At 39.0% G+C, this 17,199-nt stretch overlaps 1 protein-coding gene across 5 annotated transcripts in view; it reads right to left on the reverse strand.

The window, feature by feature from the left end:
- DGKI (diacylglycerol kinase iota) overlaps nt 1-17,199 on the reverse strand; it is a 442,305-nt gene that overhangs the window by 142,330 nt on the left and 282,776 nt on the right. For 4 of the 5 annotated variants that reach the window (XM_045063016.1, XM_045063015.1, XM_045063017.1 and 1 more), the window contains exon 20: nt 15,066-15,265. In XM_045063016.1, the coding sequence (XP_044918951.1) occupies nt 15,066-15,265 (200 nt within the window). Of the gene's footprint in view, nt 1-9,445; nt 9,509-15,065; nt 15,266-17,199 lie in introns of all 5 variants that reach the window. The other variant, XM_045063018.1, reaches the window with a different exon arrangement.

Here is a 17,199-nt window from a genome sequence, read left to right on the forward strand (position 1 = left end):
AGATATTAAATTCGATCACAAGTCAAGGTGCCAATTAGCATAATAACAGACACATATTACCTTTCTGGCCAAATGAAAAAATCCACTTGGGTTCTTGTGGAGAGCAAGGAGAACCACGCATTAAATGTACCAAAGCAGGACAGGGCCTGGCTTCCCTGATCTGCCCTAAGGGTAAGGGATGACCCTGCCATATCCCATGGTAAGTCTTGCCTGCTTCAAGTCTTAGATCCCTTTGGGGCAGATTTTCATATAGTCTAGGGTCATGTCCTGAATTGTAGCATAACAGAACTTCAGAGCTGATAGAAATCCAGGGGAACAACTGCACTTCTTTTTTATATATTTGAAAAACTAAAATGCGAAGAGGTTAAACTTGGTCAATGTCATACAAATGAAAGCAAAGCAGAGCCCCCCCCACCCCCCAGATACTCCAAACCGCAGCATGTTGCCATGGGGGGGCTACAGAATAAGGAGGAAAACATTCCAGTGAGAGACCTACGTCTGTTCCTGACACCCCTTTCCTTTAAGGCCCTAGACTACCCTCTGGCCATCTGAATGGGGATAAAAGCCCAGATGGAGTGGGAAAACTCTTGGGGGAAAGTTGCAGAGCGTAGGGAAGAAAACCACCATCGTCCAAGCTCTCAGCCTGGGCTCAAGTTTGAAAAGTGATAGGGAACAAAGCTCAAGCAACTCTTAACCTACTTCTCCTTGGAATTCTCGGTGTGGTGTATCTGTTTTATGCAACCAGGAGAGGGGGTTTCGTAAGAAGGGAGGAAAGCATGACATTTTGACATTATTAAAGGTCGAGAGACTGGACAGTAGAAAGTGAAATCACTAGGAAGATAACCCAGAAAATGTGAGAGTTGGGAGTAAGAGAAGAGAAATAGGACGGGTTAGCAGTTTCCTCTGCTCAGTGGTTCAGTGAACAAAGACTTCTGCATTCCAGCCAGCCTCAAGCCAACTCTGATGTTTCCTTATCTGACTCTGAGATTCAGCAAATGGCTTTTTTTTTTTTTTTCCTGTTCTGTGGATGTAGTAGCTATTCTCTCCTGTCCTTTTTAAAATATGAACTTTTAAATTTCTCCTTGAATGGAAGTAATGCATGCTCACTAAAATCAATACAGAAAGCCCAGAAAATATTATCCATAATCCTGTCACTCAGAGGTCATCACTCTGGGATACAATAACAATGAAAGCCTTAACAAGACAAATATTCATAATTTCCTGAGTGCTTAGGTACTTCTGGTATCCTTGCAATTGATTTTAGGGTCTAGAATGATGACCTAAAAATTGTAATCTGTGAATCAGAATCTGGACAGATTTCTGCCCCAGACATGAAACAGTCTTCTGGAGGCCCAAGTGGTCTGATAGGAATGCTTTTCTGCCTGATGTTCTCAAAAAGGTTTGTGTGTTAGCGACCATCAGCTTTATTCGTTCTCAGGTAAAGTATGTATGATAGATCTTCTTGGCTACTTGAGAGCTAACTGTCACAGTTTACAGAGGCGTACATGTAAATTTCTCCTCTGGCAGGGTTTTTGCTACTCCCAGATAGTGTGGCTTCTAGTAAAGTGGAGCTTATTGGTAAAGAACAAAGGAAAAGAGAAGGGGTCGATTAAAGCGCATCAAATCTTACTTTCTAACTAAAGGGCCAGTATTAAATAAATGAAATAAACAGATTCTTTACAGCACATTGGACAAATTCATAAAAATGTTAAAACAAAAATACTTGATGTGACTCGTGGGAGAACAGAATGATAGCATTTTTAGAAAGCATCTCCAAAGATCAGCTCGTTTACTTTGCTGCCCAGCACACAAAGGTTAAACTACCTATGACCAGTTTGTGTTTTCTTCAATCATGAAGACTGGAGATTCTGGGAGTTTCTCAACAATAAAATTCTTCAACTCAACCCAAAATGGAACCATAAAAAAAAGACATATCAAAAACATTTCCCTTTCTCTTACGAAAAGTCCCTCTCTTCCTGGAACAAAAATCAATTTACTTTCATCCTTTACCACGAAGACTTCATTTATTGAAACCGATTTTAGAGTGCTGAATCAGATTCAGCTTGTAGTCAAACATGACAATTTATGCTTTTTTTCATGGCTCCGTGTCTGACTCTGCCTTCCCCAAGGTAACAAGCAAATCCACACAACTTAGCAGTGGGAAATATCTTGTGTATGTTTAAATTGTGACTGTTGTGAAAGATGGCGTATTACGGTGAACATATCTTGATTGTAGTTCAAAATACAGTGGTTTCTCTGCAGATTTGTTTTGTTGAGTTAGAATGGTCCTAAGCTGCAGTGGGAGAGGAGGGGATACAGAATCATAGCTCTCTGCTTTTAAAAGGCTGCAGAGAGCTTCTGGTTCTGGGCAAGGTAAGTAAACGCACACCATTCTTTCTCCCCCCAGTGAATGCAGTTATAAAATCTGGACAGGATTCATAAAGTAGCTATTCGAGAACTCTGAAAAGTAAATGATAGCAGCAGATAAGAGAAGAAGATTAGAATATAAAATACTATCAAGTGGTGGTAAGCTCTCCCATCTTTTTCTCTCCAATACACCCTTCCTGCAGACTCCAGGCAGCACAAAGCCTGAAATGAACACCAACTGTAGGTAGAGAAATCTCAAAGAGAGCCCTTGAGCTCTGGATTAAGGAAAAGAAAGGGACTCTGAATGCTAAGAAAAGGGACTCTGAATGCTAAGAAAAGGGACTCTGAATGCTAAGAAAAATTCAGATCTATCTTCCCCTTACTATTTTCTTACACCTCAGCATTCCCCGCAGAGACACTGATAAAGGCCTTCAGGAGCTTACAATTGTAATGGAAGAGAGCTCGCTCTCTGATAAAAGGAGCAGAGATCCCAAGAGGATGGGATAAACAAACACTGCTTTTATGCTCCTTCTTTCTGTCACATCATTGCTTGGCTCTAGACAGGAGCACAGTTGCGGGAAATAGGCAGTAGAGCGAGGTAACTAAAGCCTTAGATTTCTGGCTGGAAGTTGGAAAAGGGGAGCCTTACGGAAGAGCAAAGGGCTGGGATGACAACAGAGAAGGAAAGGCTCAGGACAACAGCTCCATAAAGATGTTTATGAACTTTCAGGTTCATCTTCAGGCTTGCACATGGGTGAGTCTGGCCCTAAGCTTCTGTACAGTAGACTTTAGGAACCGAACTACAGGATAGAAAACTCAGATCCCACACTGGTAACTTGGTGGTGCATACACACCAGACAGAGATATGAAGAGCACTGCAAAGACTTTGAAAACAGAATTAACACTGTAACTACAACTTTCAGAAAGTGAGCCAGAACTTGTGGCCTGAACTCAACTGAGTCAACTGCCTACTTAAATATTTAAACTTCTCGGGGCGCCTGGGTGACTCAGTTGGTTGAGCATCTGCCTTTGGCTCAGGTCATGATCCTGGGGTCCTGGGATTGAGCCTCATGTCAGGTTCCCTGCTCAGCGGGGAGCCTGTTTCTCCTTCTCCCTCTGTTCTTCCCTAAACATCTATTGCATCTCTCTCAAATAAATAAATAAAATCTTAAAAAAAAAAATTAAGCTTCTTCTTTAAAGACGCTTAACTGGGGCCTGGGGGTGGGACCAAATAAGCCCAAAGAAAGCAGGAAAAAAAAAAAAAAAACATAAGGTCATAAATCAATGAAATAGCAAACAGAAAGACAATTGTGGAAAAAAATCAATAAAAACAAAAGCTGATTTAAAAAAAAACTAATAAAACGGATAAACCTTCTCTAAGAAGCACAAAGAGAGAAGATCCAAATTACTAAAAACAAGAATAAAAAGGAACTATCAATGCAGATCTCAAGGACATTAAAAAGATAGGAAATACTCCCAATAATTTGACATATATTAACAATGGGAATAAAATGAGCAACTCCTCCAAAACTTCAAAAAGCTACACAAACACACACACACCCCCACTGAAACTCACCTACAACGAGATAGATAACCTGAGTAGTCCTACAACTCCTAAAGGAATTGGCTTACAGTTAAAAAGGGAAAAAAGCCCTTGAGACCCTGAGTAGAGATAGATAACCTGAGTAGTCCTACAACTCCTAAAGGAATTGGCTTACAGTTAAAAAGGGAAAAAAGCCCTTGAGACCCAGATGGTTTCTTGGCAAGTTCTAACAAACATGCAGAGAACAAATGACTCCAATCCTCCCTAATCTCTCCCAGATATCCTACTAAAGTACTTTAATAAGTAAATCTACAACTAACAATCATACTCCATGGTGAGAAAATGGAATGATTTCTCCCTAATACTAGAAGCAAAGCAAGGATATCCACTATAACCACTTTTACTCAGCATCATACTAGAAATCCAGGCTACTGCAATAAGGCAAAAGAAAAAAATAAAAGGCATATGGATTGTGAAGAAAGTAAACCACTCCTACTCACATATAAAAGCGTGACTAGTTAGAAAATTCCAAGGATGCAACCAAACTCCTAGAACTAAAAAGCAACTTCAGTAAGGCTACAGGATACAAGGTCAACACAAGAAAACCCATTGTAGTTTTATATACCAGCAACCAGAACTGAAAACCAACACATATCTAACACAAGCACATATCTAACAAGGTATGTACAAGATCTGTATGTTGAAAACTACAAAACAGTGATGCACAAAATAAAGGGAGAGACAATTCAGTAACCATGGACTGGAAGTCCCATCGTAGTAAAGACGTCTATATCTCCCAAACTGATCTGCAGATTCCATACAATTCCAAAGTTCTAGTAGAATTTTTGGAGATACAGGCAAGCTTATTTTAAAATTTTTGTGGAAAGGTAAAGGAGCTTGAATAGCTAACAATTTTTAAAATAAAGAATAAGGTGAAAAAGTAACACAACTAGATTTTAAGGTTTGACATAAAAGTACAATAACCAAAAGAACATGGCATTGACAAAGACACAAATACATAGATCAATGGAACAGAATACCGAGTGCAGAAATCTATATTAATCCATCCTTATCATATCTATAAACCCCCATATATACACTCAATTGATTTTTGATAAGGATGAAAAGGTAATTCAATGGAAAAAATAGTCTTTTTAACAAATGGTGCTGGAACTATTGAACATCTAATGCAAACAAAACAAAACTCTAACCTAAACCTCACATCTTATACAAAAATTAACTTGAATCATAGAATTGAATGCAAAATGTTAAACTCTATAACTGCTAGAAGAAAGCAAAGGAAAAAGTATTTAAGACTTGGGATTCAACCAAGAGTTCTTGAATATAACACCAAAAACACAAATATAGAAAAATTGAATAATTTGGACTTTGTAAAGAGAATGAGAAGACAAGATCTATACTGGGGCACATCTCTAACAAAGGACTTGGATCCAGAATATATGACACTCTCAAAACTCAATAGGGAAAAGCAAACAGCCCAATTTAAAAATAGGCAAAATACTTGGGCAGATGCTTCATTGAGTAGTATATAATAGATGGAAAATAATGAAAAGACACTCATTAGAATGATTAAATGATTAAAGTTTTAAAGTGCTAGCAATACTGAGTGCGGGCAAGGACGTAAAACAAATGGAACTCTCTCTCTCAGACATAAGAAATGCAAACTTTGCACTCTAGAAAATAGTTCGTTGATTTCTTATGAAGTTAAACATACACTTACCCTATGACCCAGGAATTCCCTTCCTAGGTGTTTAACCTAGAGAAATGAAAATTTATATTTACACAAAACTTGATAGCAGCTCTATTCCTAACTGCCCAAAACGGAAAACAACCAGATGTCCTTCAACAAGTAAATGGGTAAATAAGTGGAAGCTGCCATACAATAGAATACTACTCAGCAATAAAAAGGAATATGTGATTGACGTAGGCAACAACTTTGATAAATCTCAAAGACGTTATGTGGAAAGAAATCAATTGCGAAGGGTTACATATTGTGTGATTCCATTTATGTGGCAATCTCAAAAATACAAAACTACAGTGATTGGTGGTTGGATGGGAGGGTGGATGGGAGATACAGGGAGCAGGCAGCGTTCTGGGGTGTTAGAACAGTTCTGTATCCTGATTGGGGTGCCGGTTATAGGAATCTACACCCATCTTAAAACTCCCAGCTGTATACCAAGAAAGTCATTGACTGTATGTTAATTTTAAGTACTAAAAAAATTAAAACAAATGTAATAAATACCCAAACAGTCATTCACATGGAAGTACAACCAGAATCTGTGCTAAGATGCTTATCACATGGCACTGTATTGTACTATAAGCAACAAAACAGGTCTATTTCCTGGCATGTCCATTTCTCTAGGACAGAAACCTTAGCTTTATAATCTCTGTATCTCCAGGATCCCACAGAACCCTGGTAGTTAAAGAAGGCACTCGATATTTTTTCAAAGATGAAACATAGACTAAATTGGGTATAAATGGTTTACATTATTTCATTTTGGTGGGGAATAGGCACAAACTGGAATTTAATAAGCAGTTACTGAAGGATAAAAGTTTTACAAAGATATTTTACAATTACATACCTTTGTGTTATTTTTGGCATTAGCTGAACAGGAGCTGGTAGTTGGAACATTTAGCATTCATATTCATGATTTCATAAAATTTATAATATTCATGGATTTATAAAATTCAGTGTGCACAGGTGCCTTTCAGCAAGGACTTTACTATGAAGTCACTTAATTATAAAGATTTTTTAACTGAAGTATTGTTCCAATAATTCACTAAGCTACATACATAAGACTTGTGGTGAAACATTATATTTGTTTAGTTTTGTTATATTGGATAAAGCCCTAAATACTCTTCAATAAAATTCAGGATTCGTATGTGGTCATATATGACCAAAAGTAAAATTTCAGAATCCTTTGGATAAAGATGAAATTTCCCATATGCACAGACATTAGTAGTTGCAATTCCTGGGAACCCACGCCTTACATGGCTATTGTCATGACCTTCTCCCAACCAAAAAAAACTTTTTAGAAAGCTTGAGAGAAAGACCATGTAAGTTGCTTTAGGAAACCAATGTTTACTACAGAAACAGCAGAAAGATAAGCTTCTCCCCAGAAGAGATCATCTATAGAGGAATTTTTCTGAGCAGAGAATGGCTGAGCAAGAGACAAAAAAAGAAAAAAAAAATCAGACAAGCTTAGTCCAAGATACTGGGGTCCTGACTTTCATGAGGACCCAAGCAACATTAATGTGATTATTAAACACTGCTGACAGTAGCAAACAGCAGCATGAGAGTGGGTCAAAACTGTTAACCATGACCTTAATATGTAAAGACACTACTTGTTCTTGGATTTTACCTTAGGCTCCTTGGCAGTTGTGACAGTGTTTTCTTATCTATATATATATTTTTAATAGGCTAAGTTACGGGTGCCTGGGTGGCTCAGTCTGTTAAGTGTCTGCCTTTGGCTCAGGTCATGACCCCAGGCTCAGCGGGGAATGACCTCTCCCACTGCCACTGCCTCTCCCCCTGCTTGTACTCTCACGCTCTCTGTCAAATTCATAAATAAAATCTTGGGAAAAAAATTTTAAAGTTAAAAATTAAAATAAAATACTCTAATTTAGTAAGTGTTGTTACATAAGTATTTCAGAGATATGGAAATACAAAATTAATAATATGTAACATTTAATATATTATATATAGATATAAAATATTTTAGATCAACATTCAAGTTTTAAAGTGGCCACACTTAGTTGTTCCACCGTTACAGAACAGTGACAGTTTACCCTACTGTAGTATGCACACCCGGAACCAAAAAAAAAGCCGTGTTTAAATTATACAACTAAAACTGTAATAGACATGGGATAGATTCCAGTGCATCTCTATTGGTGATATTCTTGATTCTTTGAACTCTGAAAATCACTGAAAGCCATTCCTTGGACTCCCATTTGTTGAAGAGGCCTATTGTAAAATGTAGGATATACCTGCAGAATAACCTCCAAATTGAAAATTAAATGTCATTTTCCTGTTGATTTTCTGGCCTCAATTTTAAGTTCCAAGAAGGCAGCCCAATGGAGACACTGGGCTCGCCTCTAGATTCCAAGCACAAAACGGTGGACACAGAACATGTACAAAGTAATGTTTTGTGAAAAATGAATGAATGAGTGTGTATCTGTAGGACTAGGACTGAAAGTAGGATTATATGATTGGACTTTAGGAATAATTTTGGCGTATTCCTAAATGAGAGACACTGTACAGTTCAATTAGAGATGTATTCTTCCATTCATTCATTCTGCCAACTAACGACTCTGTTTGGTTTCGGAATATTTTGTGTTAAGATCTGTGTTCAGAGGTGGGGACACAAAAATTCCTAAGAAGATATGGTCAGTGATCTCAGGTAGTCTAAGTCTAGTGCACAACACCCCCCACCCCCTGCAACACACACATGAGCTAATGTAATTAATACCAGCCTATTAAACCTTGATAACTATAATACGTATATCAATAGTGGACCCAGTGAGAACATAACTACCCCAACAAGAATCAACAAAGAATTCCTTGAGAAGTCAATGATTCAACTAGGGCGTAAGAGGAAGACAGGCTCCTCATAGATGAAAGTGGCAAACTGTAAATTGTTAAAGGTGTGAACTCTGAAGCCAAGCCATCTGAGTTTGCATCCCAATCTACCACTTGTCAGCTGTGTGACCTTGAGCAAGTTACCGAATGCTTCGTGCACCAGATTCCCCACAAGACCACGGATGGAGATAATAGCACATGTGACATAGGGCTGTTGGGGTAGTAATAATTTCAGTAGTTAATACCAGCATCTGTACCAGTACCTAAACCTGAACAAAAGCTAAGTATCTGAAAGGAAAAGGGCAATAAAGAGGCAACAAGACGAAAAAGAAATCCCAAGGTGCTTTAAAAAAAAAAAAAAGATATTTTTTTCACTAGAAAAAAATAAAAGCATAGAACACATCAAGTACAAATTATTAACTATGAATGAAGTGTGTTTTGCTAACTCAGAGAGTTTTCAGTCATTCACTTTTTATTACAACCATGGATTTTCCACCCAAATAATGCCCGGATGCATATGCAAGCACTCAAAACTCCACACTTAATTTGAGGGGGTCCATTCACAAATCAAGGGCAGTAGGCACACTCCTTCAACATCATCCCAGAGCTACAGATAATGGCATGGCCAAAGGACTATCACAAACTCTCCATAGAAACCAGTGCTTAGTTTGGAATTTTATACAACCCCACGCAATTATGGGCCCTAAAGTAACTCATCAAAAATTGACACCTGAACCCTTAGAGGACCGAGACAAATCGAACGCAAAGAACTGGACAATTCCATTTCAAATCACAGAGAGGCCCCTGGCCATTGGGGCTGGCGGGTCCTTGTCTGAGAAGCAGACCTGGGAGGGAAAAGGAGGCAGGTAGTCTAACCCTGAGGAGGACAGGAGGGTGCTAGACAAAATGTAGAAATGGACCGGCTTTGTACTCACGTGGTGAAGGAGCCAGGGGGGGCAGACACTCTCCGCAGGTCAGCAGCTGGCACCTGATGGATACTAGAGGCAGCAGGGAATGAGCAGCGAAGACAGTCAGCACAACAGCGTGGACAGACAGGGAACAAGCCAGGAGAGAGAAAGAGAGACACACAAAATTTAAACAGAAATTAAATGAGCGCATCACCAAACAGTGAATGAAAAGAAAAGGAAAATCCAGCCAGCCACGGACATAATCCAAAAAGCCGGTGATAGCAATGAAGCCAACAGGACACATGGCAAGGGCTGGCTCTAAGGCAAGCCACGGACCGCAGCACAGGGCAGGGCACGGGCAGATGCTGCGAGAGCGCGGACACTGGGCAGGGCTGCAGGCGGGCAGGAGGCATCTTCATGTTCCTCTCTTGCTCTAGGTCATTGGAGACATCCAAAGAGAGGATGCGCGTGCGCACGCATACAAATACACATGCATGTGCGTGCGCACATACACACACACACACACACACACACACACACACATACACTAGAGGGGGTAGGCTGGCATAGTAAACTCATCTTTGAGGAAAGTCAAAGTAAATTTAATCCTTTAACATAGTCCTCTTGATTCCAGATCTCTGTAGGAAATTTGTGTCAAAAAACAACCATCTTGAAAAAGCGTGGCTCAACCAAACCTTTAATGACTCTGAAGGTAATACCAAGAAAGCCTAAATTCATCACAGTGATGTCGTAATTCCACTCATACTCTTGGTAGAAGAGGGGGACCATAGACTTCACCCTTTTCTCTCTTCTTTTATAAAGGAAAGGAACTTCAGTAGTTATTAGAAAAGATGAAACACAAAATTTAAGAAACTAAACCTAAAATTTGTTGTCACATTTACAAAATGATTCTCTCCACTCTCCCAGAGGATTTGAAGAGCTTTGCTGTAACTGTGGTAGGCACAGCCATCCCTCTTTTCTGCTGGGTATATAAATTCACACATAAAGTTACCCGTGGATCAACTCCTTGTGTTCCTCAAAGGACTATCAGTTACAACCAATAATACTTCTGAGCACCAGGATGAAGGACTCCAACCCATTGAGTTTCCCAATTCAAAGTCTTCCAACTAGAAATCTTGCCCCTGACTAATATGATTGCCTTTCCCAGTGGAATCTTCATTACCAGTGAGCTCAGGAGTCACTTGGCTTAAGATCTCCCTAACCACCTGAGAAATTTTACATTTCTGCTCTCTTTCAAAGGTGCTTTTTGAAGAGCGTCATCAAGTTTACCTGGGCACCATGTTACTAGCACATGAATAGGAAGCTAGATGAATCTCTGCTATTACTTTTTGGGGGAATGATATTCACTGCGGTTCTTATTTTGAATAGATTCATAAGCCATGATAAAATGAGATATGCTCCTGTCCCAGAGAGATGGGGGTCTACTGAACACAACAGGTCTAGCCCTTCAGTTTCTATATGGTAATAGCAAATGGGATTATAGACTAAGAAGAATTATTTGGAAATAAATGTTTTTGTATAAATGAAGATCTAGTGGCATCATGATGGCCTACTCTTTAATAATTTCTCATGGGAATTCCCTCACGTATCCAATCCATGTGAACCAAATCTTGAAATTCTTGAGTATGTATCTTCCATTTATTCACACCAAGTGTCATCAAGATGTTACCTATGTTACTTTTATATTCATGGATTTTAGATCTATGTTATTTTAGATGCAGTCTCAGAGCAATGTTAATAGATACAGGATTACCGATCCGGTCCATGTGCAAGTCAGTTATTCAACAGCTAATCATATCTCAGACATACTGGTAGGCACTGAGGATCCTAAGAGGAAAACTCCAAGCTGGAAAGAGAGACAAGTAAACCAAGAACTATATTATTCTTGGTAGATGGTGTGATGAACGTAACCTAGAACCCCAACAGAGTATCTAACAGAATCTAGAAGTAGACCTAGAAGTAGATCCACTTTCGATCTAGAAGTAGATCGAAAAGGACTCTTAGGGAAAGTGACATTTCAATGGAGTCTTGAACTTCAGCAAGAGTCAACCGACAAAAAGGCAGGAAAGAAGGCAGTGCAAGAAGAGCAAGAGACATGCAAAAGATGCCAGTGCTCCAGATGAGCGATGACCTCTGGAGCACAGGAAGAAGATGATGATGGCAATGATCAAAACGTTCTGTAAGGCTAAGGAATACAAGTTTAACTTTTCTAGAAAGATCCTTCTGATTAATCTATTGGAAAAGCATTGCATGAAGGGCAGTGACACCGGAATCAAGAAATCATGAGCATCATTTAGTGATGACAGGGTGAGTGAGTGAACTTAGATGGCCTTTGAACAGAAGCTGTATTACTAGCAGAGTGGGTAAGTGGTGTGAATTAAAGATATGGGAAATAGGGGTGCTTGGGTGGCTCAGATGGTTGAGTGTCTGACTCTTGGGTTTGGCTCAAGCCATCATCTCAGGGCCATGGAATCAAGCCACAAGTTGGGCCCAGCCCTCAGCGGGAAGTCTGCTTGAAGATGCGCTCTCCCTCAGCCCCTTCCTGCCCTTTATGAAATAAATAAATCTTTAACCACCCCATCCTCCAAAAAAGACATGGAAAATAAATAGGAGGTAGGCCTCCAAGGCCACTTGGATGTGTAACAGTGTGGGTGACTCGGAGGACTCCATGGCAGGGGCATGGTGAATGGGTAGATGGTTCCTTATAGACAAATATGAATGAAGAGGGCTCACTGGTTGATGAGCAGAGAAAGCAATGGGAGCAGAGTTAATAAGGCCATTTTCAGCCTTCAGTCTGAGGTTGCTAGGGGATATCCAGGTAAAGATATCAGCTGAGACATCTGGGTGTGAGTCTCTGGCTGTTAGAAGGAATGCCAGGCTAGAAGACACAGATGTGAAATTACTCCATTATCAGTCACAAATGAAATCTGGGGTACAGATGTGATCTCCCAGAGAAAGGCAAACCTGTGAGGAACACCACTGCTCAAGTGGAAAAGGAAGCCAGCTGTTTAGGGAACCACAGTACTTGATTCTCAAACAGACACAGTTAACTCCGTACCCCCACCCCCCAATCCTCATCAAACACAGAGGTTTCTAAATGAGTTCTCTAGACTTTACAAAGCAGTTCTCTTTCTTCTGAAAGAAGACAGGCAAATGGAACAGAGGTAACAGGGAGTCATGGAACACAAGGAGGGATGAGAGAGAAAGAGAGAATGAAAGAGGAAAACAGGGAAGGAAGGAAGGAAGAAAATAAATATCTTCCAATTATCTCTCCACCATGGCTGTGCAAGTGAACCTGGCACAATTGTGGCCGAAACAGAAAAGCCTAGAGGACTTAGAAAGTTGAAGAAAACTTGTAGAAAGGTCTTCATGGCCAGGCAACCCTCAAACTGGAAACTCCATCTGGAAATCCAGTGGAAGAAGTCAGATTTCAAAACAAGGATTTCTAGTAAAATAGAAAGAAGAAACCTAATTGCCAAGGGTGAACAGAGCAGTCAGGGTTTAGTTTTTAATACTCGTGACAAGATAAGGTGATGTTTGGTTTTCCTTTGAAAATGTGCTATCTGTATTGATTTTCTAACAAATATAGTGTTTTAATAGTTATTTATCATCGGTAGCAGTAAATATCTCGGTTAAGTTTTACAAGTGTCCTTTTTGGAACCGAAAAGCTTTTTAACATCCTTCAGGGATTTCCTGAGACCAGAGGCTGCTTAGGACGCACCACTGCCCCCTGGTGGAAAGGAATGATTTTTGACTTGAGGCTGTTTCTGGAACACCCCGCCGTTATATCTATGGCATCGCATCATCCGTCGTATGTAATCTAAGTACGAAAAGAAAACAACTATTTGTATTTGTTTTCATATGTGAAGAAAGCCCAAATGAATTCTTCACAATATAGTTGCTGAGAAAATACAAATTCTTTCTCAGTTCAAGACCAACAACTGTTTGAAACTAAGCACCCGGAAACAATTTCGCGTCTGATAAGGTCATCAAATACAGCACCACCAGGAACAGGGATGGGAGGTCGTTGCCTGTAGATATTAAGAACTTTTCGTTTTATTACAGTTTCTTTACTATCTCCAAATGACCCAAAACAACCTGAGCTGCTATATTGTCTCCAAGATGGCTTTTCATTTAGTATTTCAGAGCTTTCTCCCCAACCACTGGTTCAGGGATTAACACTAATGTTTCTAGAGAGCATCTGGTCAACTGTATATGGTTGTTGACATCCTACCTTTTTCACATATAAACTGGCCAGTTGAATATTCAGCTTAATGGGAGTTCAAGCAAGGAGAAAAGAAAACCAGGGAGGAATGAGCTAGGAGTTTCACTAGCTGCAAAATGTAAACAAAGTAAGGAATAGAACTGACAGGCTGTCTGGATAATGATCTGGGGAAAGTGCTGAGTGACTCTGATGTCCAGAGAGACTCCAGGAAAGGGGGAAGCAGAGGAGAGAGGCTTTCTCATGCCAGCTTCAGACTCAGAAGCAGATACCGAAAATGCAGACACTGGAAGAGCCCCGTCTAATGCTATTCCTCAACATATGCCATCTCAGAAAGAGAGGTGAAGTCAGGTTCTGGCAGTGAGCTATGGCACCTGTGTCACTGGTTTATTCTAGGCACTCCTGTAGATTGTCAAAGCATGCCCTGCTTCATAGGCACTGCAGGAAGCCAGCCATTCAGGACACATCATTAACCATGCACCACAGGCCACAAACAGGAGGAGCACATTGGAGGGTCCCCCCAGGGACAGAATAATGACCCAAGACTCAGCCCAGAAATGACCCTACCTTGGGTTAGACTAACCATATGGGCATTATATAGAGAAGATACTCAAAAAGAGGCCCTAAATTGCCATCCTTCCCCATGCCCTTCTCCAACCCCAGATAGATACTGCTATTAAAACAAACAAACAAAAACAATTAGATGAAGGGGTGCTCTAAGGGGAATATATACTCTAAATATCCAGTTATTATCTCCTTATCTCAAATTGGTTCATCAAAACACCTAAGGAAAGAAAGGGTTCAAGAGGGATACAGTTTATTTCGGTATGGAATAGTAAGTTAGGTTGTATCTAGACAACAGGATGCCCCTCAGAATGGCAAAACTGGGTTGAAGCACCAGCATCCATGGGATCCCAATACGGGGGCACCAGGAAAGTAACTCACTAACAGGCAGAAGGGGATGCAATTGTGGAGAGAGGGTGAGCTTCAAACACCCAGCTCTGCCCACCTCCCGCTACTGGTGAAACCAACACTCTCCAAGTGACCTGGGTAGAAAAGAGGCCAGCAGCTTGCCTTCTTAAAACAAAACAGAACATTCTTATCTTGATGCATTTTATGACCCTAGAATCACTCATAATGATTTTCTGTTGTTCCCAATAAATCTATACCAAAGTGGTCAATGAAGAAGCGTTATCTACCTTGTGTACAATACAGTAGTTATTTCTAAAGTTAGAGTGTGATCACTGTGTAATAAATATGAAGAAACATATGTCAGAGAGACCAAGGAACTGCTGTTTCTTGGACTTTGTTCCTTTTTCACAGTAAGGCCCCTAGACCATGCACATGCTTGGCGCTCTCTTCATGATCTTTGTGTTCACAAAGGTAGGCAAGGGGCAGACTCACTCATTGAGTAAAGGCATGGATGTTCTCCTCTTGCTCTTCTGTACCATGTTGGCTTGATTCCTCAAGGAGATCCGAATCATAGCTGGGGCCAACCTACAGGGCTCCCCATCCACTTGCATGGGGATGGACTTGTAAGTGAGCAGCATGACCTCCCGACACTGGTGTAGCCTTTCCCCATGGCCCCCAACTTGCAGGGCAGCCTGTGAATTCAAGAGTCCATAGGAAGCTGGAAGTTAGTTCTTAAGAGTCAGGAAAGCTAGAACCCCCAAGTGCGCTCTGAATAACCCAAAGGCCTTTGGTAAACATAGTGAAAGTTGCTAGCCAGGAGTGGACTGGGAAACCTCAGGTAAGTCACCTTAACAAAATGAACTAAAGTCTCAACTTCTTATGAGCTTGACCAAAAATGCTCAATAGCCAATTTTCGGTGTTACTTATTTTCAGTCTTAATTTAATCACATTACTTTGATACAGAAGTTGCTCTTTGTGCTATTTATTCCCACTGAATAACCAATGTAAGGAGAAAAAAAAACTATAAAGGACATAAAGCACAGGTTAAGGGACATTTTTCTAATTAAAATATAAACATATATTATAATATGTATTCTTTAAGTATAAATACATAATATAGCTACCCAACATATTTATGTATACATAACATATATCTTATATATGTATATGCTATAATATGTAACTATAAATTATATATTAAATATATTCATATTTATATTGGCAACCCATCCTTGTTTAATTTTCAAACTTGGGGGAAAAGTTTGGAAAAAAGGAAAAAAGAAAAAATCCTTCTTTTTTCTTTTTACCAAAAACCTCCTCAAACCTAAAATTTAATCTGTATAAGACCAAAGAAATGCAAAATTATATTAATTACTCAATTACAAACATTATAAAAGGTAAAGCAGCTTTGAGGATCAAAATCAAACACAGAGCTCAGTTCACCATGGTGGCCAAAGAATGGAAAAGTCAATCTAACATGAAAAGCCTGTTGTTAAGAACAACAAAGTAGCATTAACTTACCTGAATTAGTTAAAAAAATATGTATATGCACACATGTATATTTATATATGTTAAATTATATACTATATGTTTTTATGTTGTGTATGTTATTACATATATAGTTATCATTTACCTTTAGGGATGAATGAAAATTATACATATTTGGTTTTAAAAGAGTACACAAATTATACAACTTGATGACTATTTTATACACATATGTGAATCACCATCCTGATCAAGCTTTAGATAATTTATAGTTTTCCATGTGCTCCTTTCCAGTCTTTTTATACCCCTCCCACAAACCAGTTAGCAACCAATAGTCTGACTCCTATCACCATAGATTCAATTTGTTTGAACTTGAAATTCATGTAAACCATAGGAGTAGCTGACTCTTTTGTGTCTGAAGTTTTTTGTTCATTATTTTTAAGTACTATCTAGCAAAATGTATATATTTGTTCTTCAGCTGGTAAACATTTGGTTGTTTCCAAGTTTCCAGTTTGTAGCTATTGTGGATATAAACTTTCTTGTATGTATCTTTTGCTAGATACTTTCTTGGGTACATACAATGAGAACAATTGTTACGCTGTTAAGCTGAGATGTATAATTAACTTGAGCAGATACTGCTAAATAATTTTTCAGCAAGGTTATATTATGTATTTTGAGTTATCAATTAGCTTATAATAAATATTAAAAAAGAAGTAAAATTGTAACTTGCTCAAAATTTCAAAGATTAAAACATAGTATCAACCTGTTTCTGTATGTCTCATTTCCATGAATGGGGAATAAACTTTGTTAAGAGATTTGTGAAGTCAATCTCCCCTTATTTCGTTGCCAGATATGTGTATTTTCTGATGCATTGAATTTCTTTTTTTTTTAATACTTGTATAAAAATTAATTTGAGTAAAAGAAACTTAATTATCTATAAATCCAAAGAGAAAAGAAACACAAAGGAACAAAAAGGACAGAAAGAAAAAAGGATAAAAACTGAGAAGAACTACTTATAGAACACCTGTAATGTTAAAAGCATTCCATTGTGTGCTTTACATACAATTTTTTTCAATTAGTTGGGAGAACAAGAAAGCAGAGGAGGATGCAGTCAGAATTTACTAAAGTTCTTTTTGGTCTA

The sequence above is a fragment of the Mustela putorius genome, unplaced genomic scaffold, assembly GCF_011764305.1.
Source record: "Mustela putorius furo isolate JIRA1106 unplaced genomic scaffold, ASM1176430v1.1 tig00003845_pilon_pilon_pilon, whole genome shotgun sequence".
NCBI lineage: Eukaryota > Metazoa > Chordata > Mammalia > Carnivora > Mustelidae > Mustela > Mustela putorius.